We start from the raw sequence: 16,798 nt of genomic DNA on the forward strand, positions 1-16,798 counted from the left end.
TGTACTGTAGCAAATTTATGGCACAAAGTGCATCCACTTTCTAATCTGAAAATATAATGTTTTACTTGCTTTGAATGTAAGATCCCCTTCTTGCTGAGCAGCAAAATCACCAAGTGTGATAAAATTAACAGCTGAATCATCTCCGCATTTGTCTTCATCACTGTCATCGTCTTCCTCATCCTCACCCTCCTCTTCCTCTTCTTCATCATCCTGTGTACTTTCACCCTCTTCATCATCATCATCATCACGATCATCATCACCAACAGCAGCATCTTGAAACAGCTCGTTCCCCTGCTTGGGCTTTACGCTGTCTCTCTGTTTCTCATCACTAAGAAGAAATGAAGGAAAGAAAGACAAAAAAAGCTTCACTCTTTAACAATTATTTATTTGATGCAGTCAGTATCTTAGAGATCCTTTCTCTCCATGGTTCAGGGAAGATGGAATCTAGTGTTGCAATAATTTCCCAATTTCATATTTTGATTGTATTTAGACATCTAAGCCACCCTATCTCTTAAATTGAATCTAAAATACTGTTGGAAACAATTAATACCACATCAATCTGTACACCTCATAATAAAGTCCATGCTCAGAGTGGAGCAAACCTGTAATTGTCTATTTCTGGTTAATAAATTCAGTAACTTTTAAAATTTACCTCTACACATACTTCATTAATAGTAAACCTCAAACTCGGTGGGATCTATATCTGATTAAATATTGTTAATATACCTACACATTGGAGCCTTTAATCACATTTTCACGGCTAAGAATTACAGCAAGTTTCTCCAGCTGCTGAGAGAGTTTAAGCAACTGTGTTTCTTCCTCTTCTTTTCTTTGATAATAATTTCCCACAGGTGCAGGCTCATCTGACTATGAGATAACAACATAACAAATTATTAAAAATATCCCATGTGCATGAGATCTAAACTCAATTTGATATAACATATCCTTGTACTATTACATTTCATATAAAGTCATGCTAATTACATGCAAATAAATTATTTCCTATACTGAAAAATCACCCTACCCTTTCTCTTTGAGATATGCTGAACAATAGTGAAAGCAGCAGCTGTGCAAGATAACTACATACACTGACTTGAGGATATAAAGCCAGAGGATGGTATATTAAACTTAATAAGATAAATGTTAATATTAGGATCCACTTAACAGATTATTTCTTTTTAGCTATCTCTTCAACTTCTTTTGAATAAAAAAATAATCACTGCATCTAAAACACATACTTTCTTCAGGCTTTGAAGAGCAAAAGCATTTTCATCCACGGATCTCTTCAATTCCAAACATCTACAACAAAATCAAAGGATAAACTTTATATTTTGCATAAATAGCTACAAAGTCCGTTCTCACAGCCAAAATGTTGCTTTGGCTTAACTTTTATTAGACCAGCCGCACAATTTGCTACTTTGCAGAAATGCCACTACAGCTCTCCTAGCTAGATGATAGCAGTGGAGCATTCTGGATGTTGGTTTATATGTGCACACATCAATCCTTTTGGTTTATCAAGTCTTTCTGCACATATATTATGACTGAGGCAATAAATCCCACATTTTCTGCTTTGAACTGGAATATATGGCAGTGTGGACTCAGATAATCCAGTTCAAAGCAGATATTGTGGGATTTTCTGCCTTGATATTCTGGGTTATATGGCTGTGTGGAAGGGTCTGGGAAGCCCCATTGCACCCATCTATGTTCCCTGGCTGAGAAAATGCAGTCAAATGTCCCAACTGCTCCCTCTTCTGGATGATCATAGCACAGATCTAGATTGTAGGTGGCCCACTGGTGAATTACATTTAATCTTGGTTGCTGAGGCCCCTTCTACACTGCCATGTAAAATCCAGATTACTGGCTTTGAATTCAATGCCGCACGAAAGAAAAATACATAAACAAATAACCATCCCACCCAAAACCCTCACAGATCCAAAAATATTTAAACCAAAAATAAGACTTAAAAAAATAACATGTAACATTTACAATTCCATAGTAATCCATCGAGAAAATGGAGGAATCAGACCAGCAAAATATGTTTAAAATTTGAAATTATAAATTAACTATAAAATTAAACACCGCCAGAAGCTAGGGTGAGTAGTCCATATAACATACAAAGCCTCCTCATCTTTATACACCTGAATATGTAAGAAAGTTTTTAATTGTTTTTTAAAGGAGGTTAAAGAGGGAGCTGTTTTAATCTCTTTAGGGAGTTCAAGAGGTGGGGGGCGAGCACAGAGAGGGCCCCCTCTCTCGTTCCCACCAGCTATGCTTGAGACGAGGGTGGGACCGAGAACAAGACTTCCTCCACTACTCAAAGAGCCCAGGCAGGCTTGTACAAGGAGATGAGATTTGCTAGGTAGTCTGGGCTTGAACCCTTTAGGGCTTTAAAGATAATAACCAGCACTTTGTATTTAGCCTGGAAGCGAACTGGCAGCCAGTGGAGCTGCCGCAACATGGGAGTGTTTCTCTCCTTGTTCGGAGCCCCAGTTAGTAATCTGGCTACAGATCTCTGTACCAGTTGAAGCTTCCAGTTTGTAATCTTTTAAATCTTACTACATGCTTTAACTGTTATATACGCTTCGGGTCCAACCTATTTTCGAAACCGTTGAAAGCATTAAAATCTGCCGGGGAGGCCCTCCTTTCAGTCCCACCTCTGTTTCAAACAGAGAGAGGTGGCCTTCTCGGTGATGGCCTCCCAGCTTTGGAATGCCCTCCTGAAGGAGATCAGGTTAGCCCTTCTCTCAAAACTTTCCGGACACAACTAAAAACATGGTTTCTTGTACAAGCCTTTGGACCACGATAAGCACCTTACTCACTAAACCTGAGGCCTTAGTGATGAATTCTGTTAGCACTTTATAGACTAAGGCAGTTCACAGCTTTGCTGCATTGTTGGATTTTAATCAGTAGGGTTGTACGTTATTTTATATAATTATTGTTTTGTGAACTTAAGTTTGTTATTGTTTTACTTGTTATGTATCTTGTTGTATTTTGTGTGTTCTTCACTATTGTGTGCTTTTTGTGAGCCACTCCGAGTCCCTTCAGGGAGAAGGTGGAGGGGTACAAATAAATAAAGTTTATATATACTTGCCTATTGGTGACGCCTTTCTGAATTTCATTAATATGTTATGGTGTTTATATGATTTTATTATTGTGTGAGTGTATTGCTTGATTTGGTTGTATGTTTATCATTATCTGTATTGTGTTTTTCTGTTGTAAGCCACCCCAAGTCCTCTTGGGAGAGGGGGTAGGATATAAATAAAGCTATTATTATTACTATGTCTTCAAAGGTAATAGTAATACAGTAGCGTCTCACTTATCCAACATAAACAAGCCAGCAGAACGTTGGATAAGCGAATATGTTGGATAATAAGGAGGGATTAAGGAAAAGCCTATTAAACATCAAATTAAGTTATGATTTTACAAATTAAGCAGCAAAACATCGTGTTATACAACAAATTTGACAGAAAAAGTAGTTCAATATGCAGTAATGCTAAATAGTAATTACTGTATTTACAGATTTAGCACCAAAATATCAAGATGTATTGAAAACATTGACTACAAAAATGCGTTGGATAATCCAGAACATTGGATAAGCAAGTGTTGGATAAGTGAGACTCTACTGTAATAATAGCATGTTGCAGTAATCCAAATGGGATGTGACTAAGGAGTGAACTACCATGGCATCTTGAATCACTTGGGAGCACCTCCCCCAACACAAACTGCCACTCTGAGGTCACAGAGTGAAGAGGGGCAGATAGGAAGACACAACTCCATCGTGTCTCCTGAAGCATCACTTGGAAGCCCCTCAATATATACAATATAATTATACAGTAGAGTCTCACTTATCCAACACTCGCTTATCCAACGTTCTGGATTATCCAACGCATTTTTGTAGTCAATGTTTTCAATACATCATGATGTTTTGGTGTTAAATTCGTAAATACAGTAATTACAACATAATATCACTGTGTATTGAACTACTTTTTCTGTCAAATTTGTTGTATAACATGATGTTTTGGTGCCTAATTTGTAAAATCATAACCTAATTTTATGTTTAATAGGCTTTTCCTTAATCTCTCCTTATTATCCAACATATTCGCTTATCCAACGTTCTGCTGGCCTGTTTACGTTGGATAAGTGAGACTCTACTGTATATAGAAATAATAACATTGTAATTTAATAAGGTAAAGTTAAAGGTTTTCCCCTGACATTAAGTCTAGTCATGTCTGACCCTGGAGGTTGGTGCTCATCTCCTTTTCTAAGCTGTAGAGCTGGCGTTGTCTGTAGATGCCTCCAAGGTCATGTGGCTGGCATGACTATATGGAGTGCTGTTACCTTTCCACAGGAGTGTACCACTAGGAGGTACCCTATTGATCTACTCACATTTGCTCACATTTCAAATTCCTAGGTTGGCAGAAGCTGGAGCTAACAGCGGGAGCTCACCCCACTCCCCGGATTCGAGCTGCCGACCTTGACAAGTTCAGCAGCTCAGCAGTTTAACCACACTGTGCCACCGGGGGTCCTCACTGTAATGTAATATTGCTCGTATATTGTATGTAATATTAATAACATTGTAATATAGTATATTGTATATTAAATATACTACAACTTATGATATGGTACAGTTTATTATATAATACTAACAGTATAATGTACTGGTGGGTAAAGGTAAAGATAAAGGTTTTCCCTGACGTTAAGTCCAGTCATGTCTGACTCTGGGGGTTGGTGCTCATCTCCATTTCTAAGCCGAAGAGTCGGCGTTGTCCATAGACACCGCCAAGGTCATGTGGCCAGCATGACTGCATGGAGCGCCGTTACCTTCCCGCCGGAGCGGTACCTATTGATCTATTCACATTGGCATGTTTTCAAACTACTAGGTTGGCAGGAGCTGGGGCTAACAGTGGCCGCTCACTCCGCTCCCGGGATTTGAACCTGGGACCTTTCAGTCTGCAAGTTCAGCAGCTCAGTGCTTTAACACACTTCACCACTCGGTCTCCAATATTATATAGCACATATAATATTACTAGTATTATTGCAGTACAATGTGTTATTATTTTTGATGTAGATGTGGATTCGTTTTTGGGATTTGGGGGGGTTGGCTGTTTTTGTCTTTGTTCAGCTTCTCAGGGCATTGAAAGTGTGCCGATATTTGTTGTAAACCCCCCTGAGTCCCCTCAGGGAGATAGGGCAAGATATAAAGTTTTATTATTATTTATTATTATTATCAAGGTACAGGAGCAACTGGCACACAAGCTTGAATCAATTGGTTTGTGCTATATCCTATATTTAACGTTGCTGTGGGTCCGTTGGGAGAAAGGCGGGCTACCCAAAATAAATTAATCAATAAATAATACATTACCTCTGGCTCAGGCTTCTCCTTTTCTCTGGGTCTTGGGTCCCTGCTTCTTTGCTTTCTTGGAGCAAAGCACTGACCTAATATATATAAAGATAAAGATACATTCAGTCTGAGAAAAACAGTGAAAACTTAACAAGTAAGAACTCCCAAAGGGATTGGAACCTGGTTCAGAGCCATCCCAACTGCACAGACACATAAAAGGTGTAACATTTAGTACAGGCCTGGGCAAAGTTGGGCCCTCCAGGTGTTTTGGACTTCAACTCCCGCCATTCCTAACAGCCTCAGGCCCCTTCCTTTCCCCCCTCAGCCGCTTAAGCGGCTGAGGGGGAAAAGGAAAGGGCCTGAGGCTGTTAGGAATGGCGGGAGTTGAAATCCAAAACACCTGGAGGGCCCAACTTTGCCCAGGCCCGTACTGTTGTGTCTCTTGTGCTGTGAGGAGAGCCGTCATTGTGCCCGTCCTCTTTCTCCTCTCCATCCCGCGGGAAGTAACCAGAGGCCAGACCTGCTCCCGGAGCTCTCTGCCCCGGCTCAGCGCGCTCTGCAGCGGCCCCGTCCTGCTCCGGCGACCGGTCATTTCGACAAAGGCCTCCCTTTGCGAACTCCAGGGACTCAGAGCAACCAGGCCGCCGCTGGTCGCCAAGGCAACGCATGCTGCGGCGCCCGCTGATAGCGTCATCCGTGCGCGCCACCAGAAGGAAAAGGCAGGACAGAAGCTGAATGATGGAAGAGGGCGAATCCCATGTCCCAGCCTGAACTTTTCAAAGAGGAAAAAAAAATACAAGATAACCACTTCTGTTTTGTTGTTGGCTCTTTCAGGGCCCTTCCACACAGCCATATAACCCAAAATATCAAGGCAGAAAATCCCACAATATTTGCTTTGAACTTTGTTATCTGAGTACACACTGCCACATATTCCAGTACAAAGCAGATAATGTGGGATTTTATTCATCTGTGTGGAAGGGGCCTACACTGCCATATAATCCAGTAGAGTCTCACTTATCCAACATAAACGGGCCGGCAGAACGTTGGATAAGCAAATATGTTGGATAATAAGGAGGGATTAAGGAAAAGCCTATTAAACATCAAATTAGGTTATGATTTTACAAATTAAGCACCAAAACATCATGTTATACAACAAATTTGACAGAAAAAGTAGTGCAATACGCAGTAATGCTATGTAGTATTTACGAATTTAGCACCAAAATATCACCATGTATTGAAAACATTGACTACAAAAATGCGTTGGATAATCCAGAACGTTGGATAAGCGGGTGTTGGATAAGTGAGACTCTACTGTAATTTGGATTTTATATGGCTGTGTAGAAGGAGCTCCAGTTACTTGACAGAGGGATACTTCACCTAGCACCATCCAACCCATTTTGTTCCTTTTATTTCCCTCAATTCTGAGCTCAAAAGGTATGGGTTTTTAAAGTTCTAACCCAGGCATGGGCAAATTTGGGCCCTCCAGGTGTTTTGGACTTCAGCTCCCACAATTCCTAACAGCCTACCCAAGTTGAAGTCCAAAACATATTTTAGGATCAAAGTTTGCACATGCCTGTTCAAACCCCTCAATTATTTTAAGTTGGATAATGAAGGGTATGTGTTCCTAGTCTGGTCCAGATCCATCAAGCCATGTAGGACCCTTCATGGTACCAACATACATAGATACTTTGGCTTTCACACACACACACACACACACACACACATATATATACAGTATATACGATTGTGTGTGTTTTCAAGACAGTAACCATTTTTCTTAGCAGACATTCTCAGCGATGGTCTTGTCAACTCCTTCCTCTGAAATATAGCCTACAGTCGGGATGAGGGTGAACAAATTGAATCCAGACAAGACGGAGGTACTCCTGGTCAGTTGTAAGGCTGAACAGGATATAGGATTACAGTCTGTGCTGGACAGGGTTAAACTCCCCCTGAAGACGCAGGCTCGCAGCTTGGGAGTTCTCCTGGACTCATCACTGAGCCTGGAACCCCAGATTTCGACAGTGACCAGGGGAGCTTTTGCACAATTAAAACTTGTACGCCAGTTGCGCCCGTACCTTGGGAAGTCAGACTTGGCCGCTGTGGTCCATGCTATTGTTACATCTCGCATAGACTACTGCAACGCACTCTACATAGGATATACTTTGAAGACAGCTTGGAAGCTTCAAGTAATCCAAGCAGCAGCAGCCAGATTCCTTACTGGAGCAACATATAGGGAGCATATAACTCCTCTGTTGTGTCAGCTCCACTAGCTTCCAGTTTGCTACCAGGCCCAATTCAAAGTGCTGGCTTTGGATTATAAAATCTTAAACGGTTCTGGTCCAACTTACCTGTCCAAATGCATCTCCCCTTATGAGCCAACTAGAGCTTTGAGATCTGCTGGGGAGGTCCTGTTCTCGGTCTCACCCGCTTCACAAGCTCGATTGGTGGGGACGAAAGACAGGGCCTTCTCAATGGCGGCCCCTCAGCTGTGGAATTCCCTCCCTAGTAACATCAGGCAGGCCCCATCCCTTTTGATCTTCAGAAAAAAATTAAAGACCTGGCTCTGTATGCAGGCATTTGGAGAATAGGGCACTACAGATTTTGACAGTCTGGACAAGGATTATGACTAAGGATTATGGACTAATGGAATCAAGCATTTTATGTTTTAATCTAAGAAGGTCTGAGTACTGTGTTCCATTTTGAGCACATTTGAGGATATGGGCATTTTGGAGCAGGTTGAAAAAGACAACAAGGATGATAAGAGGTATATAGAATAACACACAAAGAAAAATTGGAGATGAGCTGTTCAACTTGGTGAAAAGAAGTTTAAGGGATGATGCAACAGCACTCTTTACTGTAATAACAACTATCATAATTGATTTCTGAACATTAGAAGGAACTTCTTAAAAGAATGGTTCAGCAATGGAAACAAAAGCCTTGATGGGTCTTTCTGAAGATGTTCTATGAAAATTTCCCAAAAAAAAGGTGGACAGTTTCCTGGTGGTGATCCTTAGCTGGATCCAGCACTGAGCAAAATTTGAACTTGATGATCCATGAGGGTTTTTCCAGCTCGATGATTCTATAAAACATCTTTTTCAGGCAGTTCTGGTAGAGAAAGGAATTTTAAAAAGAGGACAGCAGTACAAAGTATATATAAGGGGCGGGACACAAATCGTAGAAGGCTTACTGCCCTTCCTTGATATACGTAATGGTCTTAAAATGTGTTTGTTGAGGCACACCCAAGCACAAATTATTTAGTTAAATTAACTTGTTTTTTCGGATAATTAGGGACATCTCATGCATTTAGTCTTTAGTTTGTTTTAACTGCAATTAGTGGTTTTACCCTTATTTTATGGAAGTTGTTTCTATTGCTGATTTCTTCCATCTCTTTTCAAGAAAACAGAACTGGCCATCTGGGACAAAAACACATAAATCTGAAAGGCAAGGAGCTTGCAATCAGAGCCTGAGGTGCTTTCCATATTCTCTTGCTGGATTTACTTATTAAGCCCAATAAGAATTGAGCTGATTAAAAAACAATGAATGGAGAACTAACGTCATCTTTGTGTTTACAAGTTTCAGAAATAAATGTTCTTGGAAATAGGAGAATCCATGTTTTCCCTCTGACAAGCAGATAAATCTCATAGTAGATAAACTTCTTATAGCACAATTATTTTCAAAATAAATAAATCTTCAAAACACTTTTGTTAGAAAATCATTTTAAAATAAAGGGCTTTTTTTATGTCGTCATATTCAGAATACTGTTAGCAACATTCAAACATCGTAAAGTATCTTTGAATTAAACAATCAGTTTTCCAAACATGGCACAAGAAGTTCACACAATCAAATAACATATTCTGAATGGGTTTATGTCATGTCTGTCCGTATACAGAATGCTTTTGCTGATTTTGTCCTGCTGGATTATATAAACAAAACTCCATTAGTTTCTTTTTTCATGTGTGAAAGAACATGATTTTCTTTATATATCTATGAAGTCCCATTAATTCAGTTTTAAATGAAGTCAGTTTTGTTTCCAGTGTTTCTTGTGGTTTCTGCTTACATCTATTGGGAGGGGAAAAGAAACAAAATGAAAATCAATTGTACATAATCATTCAATATTTTCCTCAAAATTCTGCTAAAGAGTTCTGGTGCCTCAACAAAATTACAGTTCCCAACATTCATAGCATTGAGCCAAACTGCATTAATTCTACAATGTAGAAACACTCTAATTCACCATTAATACAAGTAAGAGGGTTTAGAATCAGGGTAAATATAATAGTTTATTATCTGTGTTGTCGAAGGCTTTCATGGCCAGAATCACTGACTTGTTGTGAGTTTTCCGGGTTGTATGGCCATGTTCCAGAAGCATTCTCTCCTGTCGTTTCACCCACATCTATGGTAGGCATCCTCAGAGGTTGAGGGGTCTGTTGGAAACGGGTTTATATATCTGTGGAATGTCCAGGGTAGGAGAAAGATCTCTTGTCTGTTTGAGACAAGTGTGAATGTTGCAATTGGCCAGCTTGATTAGCACTGAATAACCTTTCAGCTTCAACGTCTGCCTGCTTACTTCCTGGGAGAATTCTTTGTTGGGAGATGTTAGCTGGCCCTGATTGATTCATGTCTGGAATTCCTCTGTTTTCTGAGAGGTATTCTTTATTTTCTGTCCTGATTTTAGATTTTTTTAAAAAATACTGGTAGATTTTGTTCATTTTCATGGTTTCTTCCTTTATATTGAAATTGTCCACATCTTTGTGGAGTTCAATGGCTTCTCTATATAGTCTGACATGCTGGTTGTTAGAGTGGTCCAGCATTTCGGCATTCTCAAATAATATCCTGTGTCCAGTTGGTTCATCAAGTGGAGGAAACCATGAAAATGAACAAAACCTGGCTACCAGTATTTAAAAAAAAACTCTAAAATCTGAACAGTAAACAAAGAACACCACTCAGAAAACTGAGGAATTCCAAACATGAAACAATCCGGGTCAGGTAACACCTCCCAACAAAAGATTCCCCCAGGTAGGAAGCAGCCAGATCTTGAAGCGGAAAGGCTATTCAATGTTAATCAAGGTGGCCAATTGCAACATTCATACTTGCCTCAAACAGACAAGAGTCCTTTCTCCCACAGATATATAAACCTCCTTTAACTAGTTTCCAATATAGCTCACCACCTCTGAGGATGCCTGCCACAGGTGTGGGCGAAACGTCAGGAGGGAATGCTTCTGGAACATGGTCACACAGCCCGGAAAACTCACAGCAATTAAGTAAGTATAACTGATACAAATAAGAGGGTTTAAAAACGGGAGAAACATAACAGTTTATATCTAACTTGACAATTTGCTTTGTTCGCCTTGGTCTCAATAGCAAGTGTGAGAGTACAGATTTATAACATCTCCTCTCGAAAGAAATTAGAAGCCTGCACTTAAAGGGCCATCGGCACAGGCAACTTCAGAATGCTACAGCATTCCCCCCAAGCTACAGAGAGGCATGACCCCAACCAGCCACCGTAGACACTGCATTTGCCATTCACCCGCTCACGAGAGGTCGAGCTTCTTCTGCGTGACGGCCAGCTGGTCCTGCAGCCGCCGCTTCCGCCAGTCGAGGTAACGCCGCCGGACTCTGTTCGCCTGCCAGCCCACCAGGACGCCCGAAGCGAAGGCCAGCAGCAGCGCCACCTTCACGGAACGTTCCGACATGGAGTCAGAAATTAGCGCCATGGCCACTCCGTTTTCGGGCTGCTACGGGAGCTCGTGGGACCCAAACTACCTTGTCTTGCGCTCGACCCAAAGAAAGGAAGCAGGGGAGAGACAGAATGTCTACTATGCCTCCTAGCGAGTGCACTGCAGCTCCCTCTAGTGGCCATGCACGGTTGTTGCCAGAATATACTTTTATCAGGCCTGGACAAACTTGGGTCCTCCAGATGTTTTGGACTGCAACTCCCACCATTCCTAACAGCCTCAGGCCCCTTCCTTTTCCCCCTCAGCCGCTTAAGTTTTAGACTTTAATTCCCAGTAGCCAGTAGGCTGTTAGGAATTGTGAGAGTTGAAGTCCAAAACACCTGGAGGGCCCAAATTTGCCCACGCCTGGTATAGATGCATCCAGTAGGATTAATACATTTTTGGCATGGCAGCTGAATTTGAACTTGGGAAGAATCTTGAGGTTATGTTCCATCAGCGGGCAGGATCCAAGGCACATGGGCTGATCCAAATGTAACCCATTTGGACCTTTTTCCCACCAAGCCAACTAAGCACAGCTGAATTCTATGCAGAGCTTGGAAGTAACATTTACAAGTAACATTTCCTAGTGTATACAGTAGAGCCTCACTTATCCAAGCTTCACTTATCCAAGGTTCTGTATTATCCAAGGTAGTCTGCCTTTTAGTAGTCATTGTTTTTGTAGTAAATGTTGCAATGTTTTGGTGCTAAATTTGTAAATACAGTAATTACTACATAACATTACAGTGTATTGAACCACTTTTTCTGTCAATTTCTTGTAAAACATTATGTTTTGGTGCTTAATTTGTAAAATCATAATGTAATTTTATGTTTAATAGGCTTTTTTCTTAATTCCTCCTTATTATCCAAGATTTTTGCTTACCAATGTTCTGCCGGCCCGTTTATCTTGGATAAGTGAGACTCTACTGTATTTCTTTCAGGAAATATTTCCTTCTGTGAAATTATAACAATTGTTGCAATTTGCAATTGTTCCTATTTGAAAGCTCTCCAGATGTTGTGAACTGAAGCTTTCACAGCCCTTTGCTCCAGCCCTGCTACTCTTTAGGCATCAATATTAATATGATTAGATGTGTGTGTATTTTGTTATAAAGTAGTTTTTTATGGGGGAGAGGTCCCCTTTAAATACAGCTGAATGAATATTACTGTTCTTTTTCTATGCAGACTCCCCAAATGCCTGCCCCTGGTTAGTTAAGTGCTTCCTCAGCATTCCTGGGCCGCTGCTTAAAGAAACAACCTTGAGTTCACTGAAATGCCAAACTTCCTTTTCCTCTGTGCCAGTCCCACCAACAGCAGATGAATACAGCTGGAAATGGGAGGCCCGCACTAACCACAATCTACAAGGGTTGCCAACTTTTCTGCCGCCCTTTGGCACTGTCGGTGTGAGAACAACCAGCTGTGCAAAAAGCTCAACCATAACAAGTTACTTTTTTTGGACCACAGCTCACACCATTGTATAGCCAACATGGGCAAAGATATAGCTACGAGGAGAGCAAAATGAAGGCATTGCCTCCTAAAACAAGAATTCTGCCTTCAATGAAATATTCCTTCAGGCCCTACAATTTCTAGCTTTGCAAAGAGTGAGACACTGAAAATCATTCACATATAGTACTGTTTCTTAAACTGTGGGTCCCAACCTCAATGTAGCTCAATGTTGCCGTCATTTAAAAAATGACATCAATTTACACAAATATGATAGCAACAACATGCAGTGTTTACAATGGATTCTTTAGAAACTGCTTCAGATGGACTCCACAAAAATAAATTGCTGCATCTCTTATCTACTTGCGCCATAATTGTTGCAGTCTTTACCACATTTTGACATTGCTTGGACATGTTGTTTTTGTTTTGTTTTGTTTTATAGTATACCTGTTGCTGGCTCTCGTGGCAGAATGTAAGCCGCTCTGAGTCCCCTCGGGGAGAAGGGCGGGGTATAAATGCATGTAAGAAATAAATAATGTATTTCTCGGTTTACATCTATGAAACGTTGGAGTCCATGCATCTCTGAAGTAATTTAAGAAAGTTAATTTTATTTATGTATTGACAAAGGCTTTAATGGCTGGAACCACTGGAGTGTTGTGTGGTTTCCAGGCTTTATGGCCATGTTCCAGGAGCATTTTCTCCCGTCATTTTGCCTGCATCTGTGGCTGGCATCTTGGCTGTATTTGTTGTGATTTTGTAATATTTTGGTGTACACTGACTTTATACCCTTTCATACTGACATGCTAAAATACAATTGAGAACAACAACAAAATGCTAGCGCAAAAGTCATCCTGTTTCCATTTAGTCAGACACAAAGTTTCTTTTCATCGGAATATTCCATTCCATGCCTCTCCTCTCTCCGCAGCTTTCTTTCTTTTCCCTTTCAGCAATTGGCCATAATTTTGTACTCCCTGCTCTGAGCTATTTGTTGTGAGTGTGTTCCCATTGGGGCATTTTCCCTAAAGTTTTGTCTGCATAGCTGTCAGTTTTGGCAGAAAGATACTGAAATGCTGGCGTGTGGATTCTGGAAGTTATAATTCAAAAAAGTAATTTTTCTAACTCTGATAAGAACTGGCACTCTAAGATCTAAATCTAGTCATTATTCTAAACTAGAGCAGAAGCACTTAATCGATTGCAGAATAGTAAATCAACTATTGTATAAATCCCATTGATACAGTATGTCTACTTTAAAGGGATTTATGTCTTAGAATAAACTTTGTTAGACTATAGACTTTTTCCTTATTCTCTGAGTGGAGAGAGAAAGTGGGGTATAAATAAACATAATAATCCTTTTCCCATTATTTTTGAGGCCCTGCTCCAAGAAGCACATTTTCCTGTCAGCATTTCCAATATATTAATATGTAAAAACATACAAACACCCAATTAATAAATATCTTGCTTAAGTTCACTGCAATGTTATAGGGACTTTTATATCCATGAACCATAAATAGATTGTGATATCTCCCTCTATATCTCCCTCTCTACATTCTTTCTTCCCTTCCAAGAGCTCAACATCCTATACATCAGTGATTCTCAACCTATGGGTCCCTAGATGTTTTTGCCTTCAACTCCCAGAAATCCTAACAACCGGTAAACTGGCTGGGATTTCTGGGAGTAGTAGGCCAAAACACCCATAGGTTGAGAACCACTGCTATACATAATCAGTATCACTTCTTTCTTCCCACTAGCTCAACATACCCTCTGTCTTGAATGGGCAGAAACAGACTTGATTAATCTTATTTCTGTTTCCGGCCACTTTAAAAATGTTCCAGTTCTCTCTCTCCTCCTTTGTCCTCAGCTAAGTTCAATTGCTATAAATTGTATTCCAAGTATTAAAATTTTGCCCTTCTCAGTGGCTGAAGCAAAAACAAACTGCTATAGCCTCTCTTAGCTTGCACTCACGCCCACAGCTTGCTCATCATAAATAATGTTTGCCATCTTCACCTCACTCTCGTGTTGCTTGGACACATGCATCCCGGTTTTCTTCTGTGAAATGTTGATGCATGAACTCTTGTTCTTGCCACTTTATCTTCATGACAACCCTGAGTTGCTGATTATGCCAAAAGAGGGGCTCACTAACCTAATATCACCAAGTTTAATGCTTCATAGATATATGAAGCATAGAGTTGGAAGAGATGTCAAAGGCCATCCTGTCCAACACTCTGCCATGCAGGAAAATACAATCAAAGCACTTCTGACAGATGACTATCCAGCCTCTGCTTAAAAACCTCCAGAGAAGGAGACTTTACTTCAAGGTGCCAAACAGCCCTTACAATTAGGATGTTCTTCCTAATGTTTAGGTAGAATGTTCTGCAGTTTGAATCCATTGCTCCATGTCCTAGGCCCCTTCCACATAGCTGAGTAAAATCCCACATTTTCTGCTTTGAACTGGAATATATAGCAGTGTGGACTCAGATAATCCAGTTCAAAGCAGATATTGTAGCATTTTCTACCTTGCTATTCTGGGTTATATGGTTGTGTGGAAGGGCCCCTCTAGAGCATCAGAAAACAAACTTGACCCCTCCTCTATGTTGATTCCCTTTCAAATATTTAAACATGGCTATCATGTCTCCTCTCAGCCTTCTAAACACACCCTGCTTTCTCAGCTGCTCCTCATAGGGATTGGCTTCCAACCCTTTGATAATTTTGGTTCCTCACTTCTGGAAATGTTATCAAAGTCTTTCTTGAATTTTGGTACCTGGAACTGAACACAGGCTTATTCCAGGTGAGGTTGAAGTGGTTTAGCTAGGACCACTAATAAGATTTGTGCCCAGTGAGTGTATGCTAAACCAGAAGGGCCAAGGTGGAGAAACAACTCACCGGGCTGAAGGCAAGTCGCAAAGTTTTGTTACAATTCAGCCGAAAACGATGCAAGTACAAGCAATTTGCTTCAAAATGTACACACATAAGGATACAAAGAAACACAAGCTTTTTTCTTCGTGTACTCTGTGAATGCACACTAATGGAGAGGCTGCGCCTGCGCAGGTCCCAACGGAAACTCTTCCCAAGCTGAAGTTTAAATTTTGGCGGTAGCCACGCCCCTCCGTTCCCGGAGGGCATATAAGGCAGCCCTCGGCGTCTCCTCCCCAGTTCCTTTTTTTCCGCCGCAAGGTTCACTTCGGATTCTCATGTCTACGACTCGCTTCAAGCGCTGCACTCAGTGTGCCGCTAAAATTCCTGATTCCGACGGCCACGCCAAGTGCCTCTACTGCCTCGGAGAGGCACATGTCGTCGGTACCTGCCGCTTCTGCCTGGCCCTAACGGCTCAGGCTAGAAAGAATAGAGCCGCGAGGCTTAGAGCGGCGCTCTACGAAAAATCGCTTGCCCCTGAACCCGCTCCGTCGACTTCGGGCACGAAGCCGCCGCTTAATCCGGGTTCGATGTCGGCTTCAACAGCTAAAGCCCCTTCGGTCTCGTCTAAGGCGTCCAGAGCCTCCAGATCGTCTAAGGCCGCTAAACCACCGTGCACACTCACCACGGCTACGGTGACAACGCGTTCTGGCCGGGTCGGCCCTTCCTCGACATCGAGCTCGGTGGCTTCCGTATCTTCGGCCCGATCCCATCTTGGGGCTCCTCCGTCGACCTCTGCGATGAAGATCGCCCTTAAAAGGGCTCACGAGGAAGCTCGTCGGACCCAATCCGACTCAGCAATGGTCCCTCCCACGCCGGGAAAATCCCTGAGGGTTCCATCAAAACAACCACTCGCTAAGAAGAGGGCAACCCAACGCTCTTCCTCTTCTGCTTCCTCCAAGATGGACGTCCTTTCTTCGGCGACTTCGTCTAGAAGGTCCTCTCCGATTGCTCCTGCTCAGCGACCTCGCCAAACTTCTCCTCAGCAACTTTCTGATGGCGAGTTGCAGGACTCACCCCACCACTCCACTCAGACAGTGGTCAGGGTGCCATCTCCTCGACCTGCTGTCTCCCATCGTCAGTCTCGCCAGCAGCTTTTTCCCCCGACCTCGACACCGGAACGGGGTAGACAGACCACTCGCCTGGCTCGAGCGGCCCAGGCCTCGGCCTCCAAGGATACTCGGCTACAGATGGCTTCTGCTCTTGAGGCTTTGCCGCCACCAGAAACTGTGTTGTCATCTCCCCCCCAGTCCCCTCAAGGGGCTGGGGACGATGAGATCGATATAGATCGCCCTGATTCCGCTCTCTCGGCCTCGGTAGTATCCTTAGGCCTTGATCTCTCTCCTCCTCATGACGCCTATGAGGTGGACCCTCCTTCGCCTACCGACAACATTCGGGC

At 42.0% G+C, this 16,798-nt stretch overlaps 2 protein-coding genes and 1 long non-coding RNA gene across 5 annotated transcripts in view; 1 reads left to right on the top strand and 2 right to left on the bottom strand.

Moving 5' to 3' along the window:
- The window catches only part of nphp1 (nephrocystin 1), a 41,595-nt gene extending 34,538 nt beyond the window's left edge, over positions 1–7,057 (bottom strand). The window contains exons 1-5 of one of the 2 annotated variants that reach the window (XM_062970654.1): positions 5,862–7,057; positions 5,363–5,436; positions 1,239–1,299; positions 731–867; positions 70–328 (exon numbers count right to left, since the gene is read on the bottom strand). In XM_062970654.1, coding sequence (XP_062826724.1) covers positions 70–328; positions 731–867; positions 1,239–1,299; positions 5,363–5,436; positions 5,862–6,308 — 978 coding nt within the window. In that variant the 5' untranslated portion in view covers positions 6,309–7,057. Of the gene's footprint in view, positions 1–69; positions 329–726; positions 868–1,238; positions 1,300–5,362; positions 5,437–5,861 lie in introns of those variants that run through there. The other variant, XM_062970663.1, reaches the window with a different exon arrangement.
- A 1,996-nt stretch (positions 7,058–9,053) lies between these two features.
- mtln (mitoregulin) lies at positions 9,054–11,174 on the bottom strand. 2 transcript variants are annotated; one of them, XM_062970683.1, is made up of 2 exons: positions 10,866–11,174; positions 9,054–9,400 (listed from the first exon to the last, which is right to left on the bottom strand). In XM_062970683.1, the coding sequence occupies exon 1, from the start codon at positions 11,050–11,052 to the stop codon at positions 10,870–10,872; it is 183 nt and encodes a 60-aa protein (XP_062826753.1). In that variant the 5' UTR covers positions 11,053–11,174; the 3' UTR covers positions 9,054–9,400; positions 10,866–10,869. The 2 variants fall into 2 exon arrangements, with proteins under 2 accessions (XP_062826753.1, XP_008120842.1); XM_008122635.3 differs by having other exon boundaries at positions 10,874–11,135.
- On the top strand, positions 11,076–13,321 carry LOC134296271 (uncharacterized). The gene is made up of 2 exons (XR_010002920.1): positions 11,076–11,203; positions 12,232–13,321. It is a non-coding gene; the product is annotated as an uncharacterized LOC134296271 (long non-coding RNA).
- Positions 13,322–16,798: the final 3,477 nt, after the last annotated feature.

The sequence above is a fragment of the Anolis carolinensis genome, chromosome 1, assembly GCF_035594765.1.
Source record: "Anolis carolinensis isolate JA03-04 chromosome 1, rAnoCar3.1.pri, whole genome shotgun sequence".
Classification (NCBI taxonomy): Eukaryota; Metazoa; Chordata; class Lepidosauria; order Squamata; family Dactyloidae; genus Anolis; species Anolis carolinensis.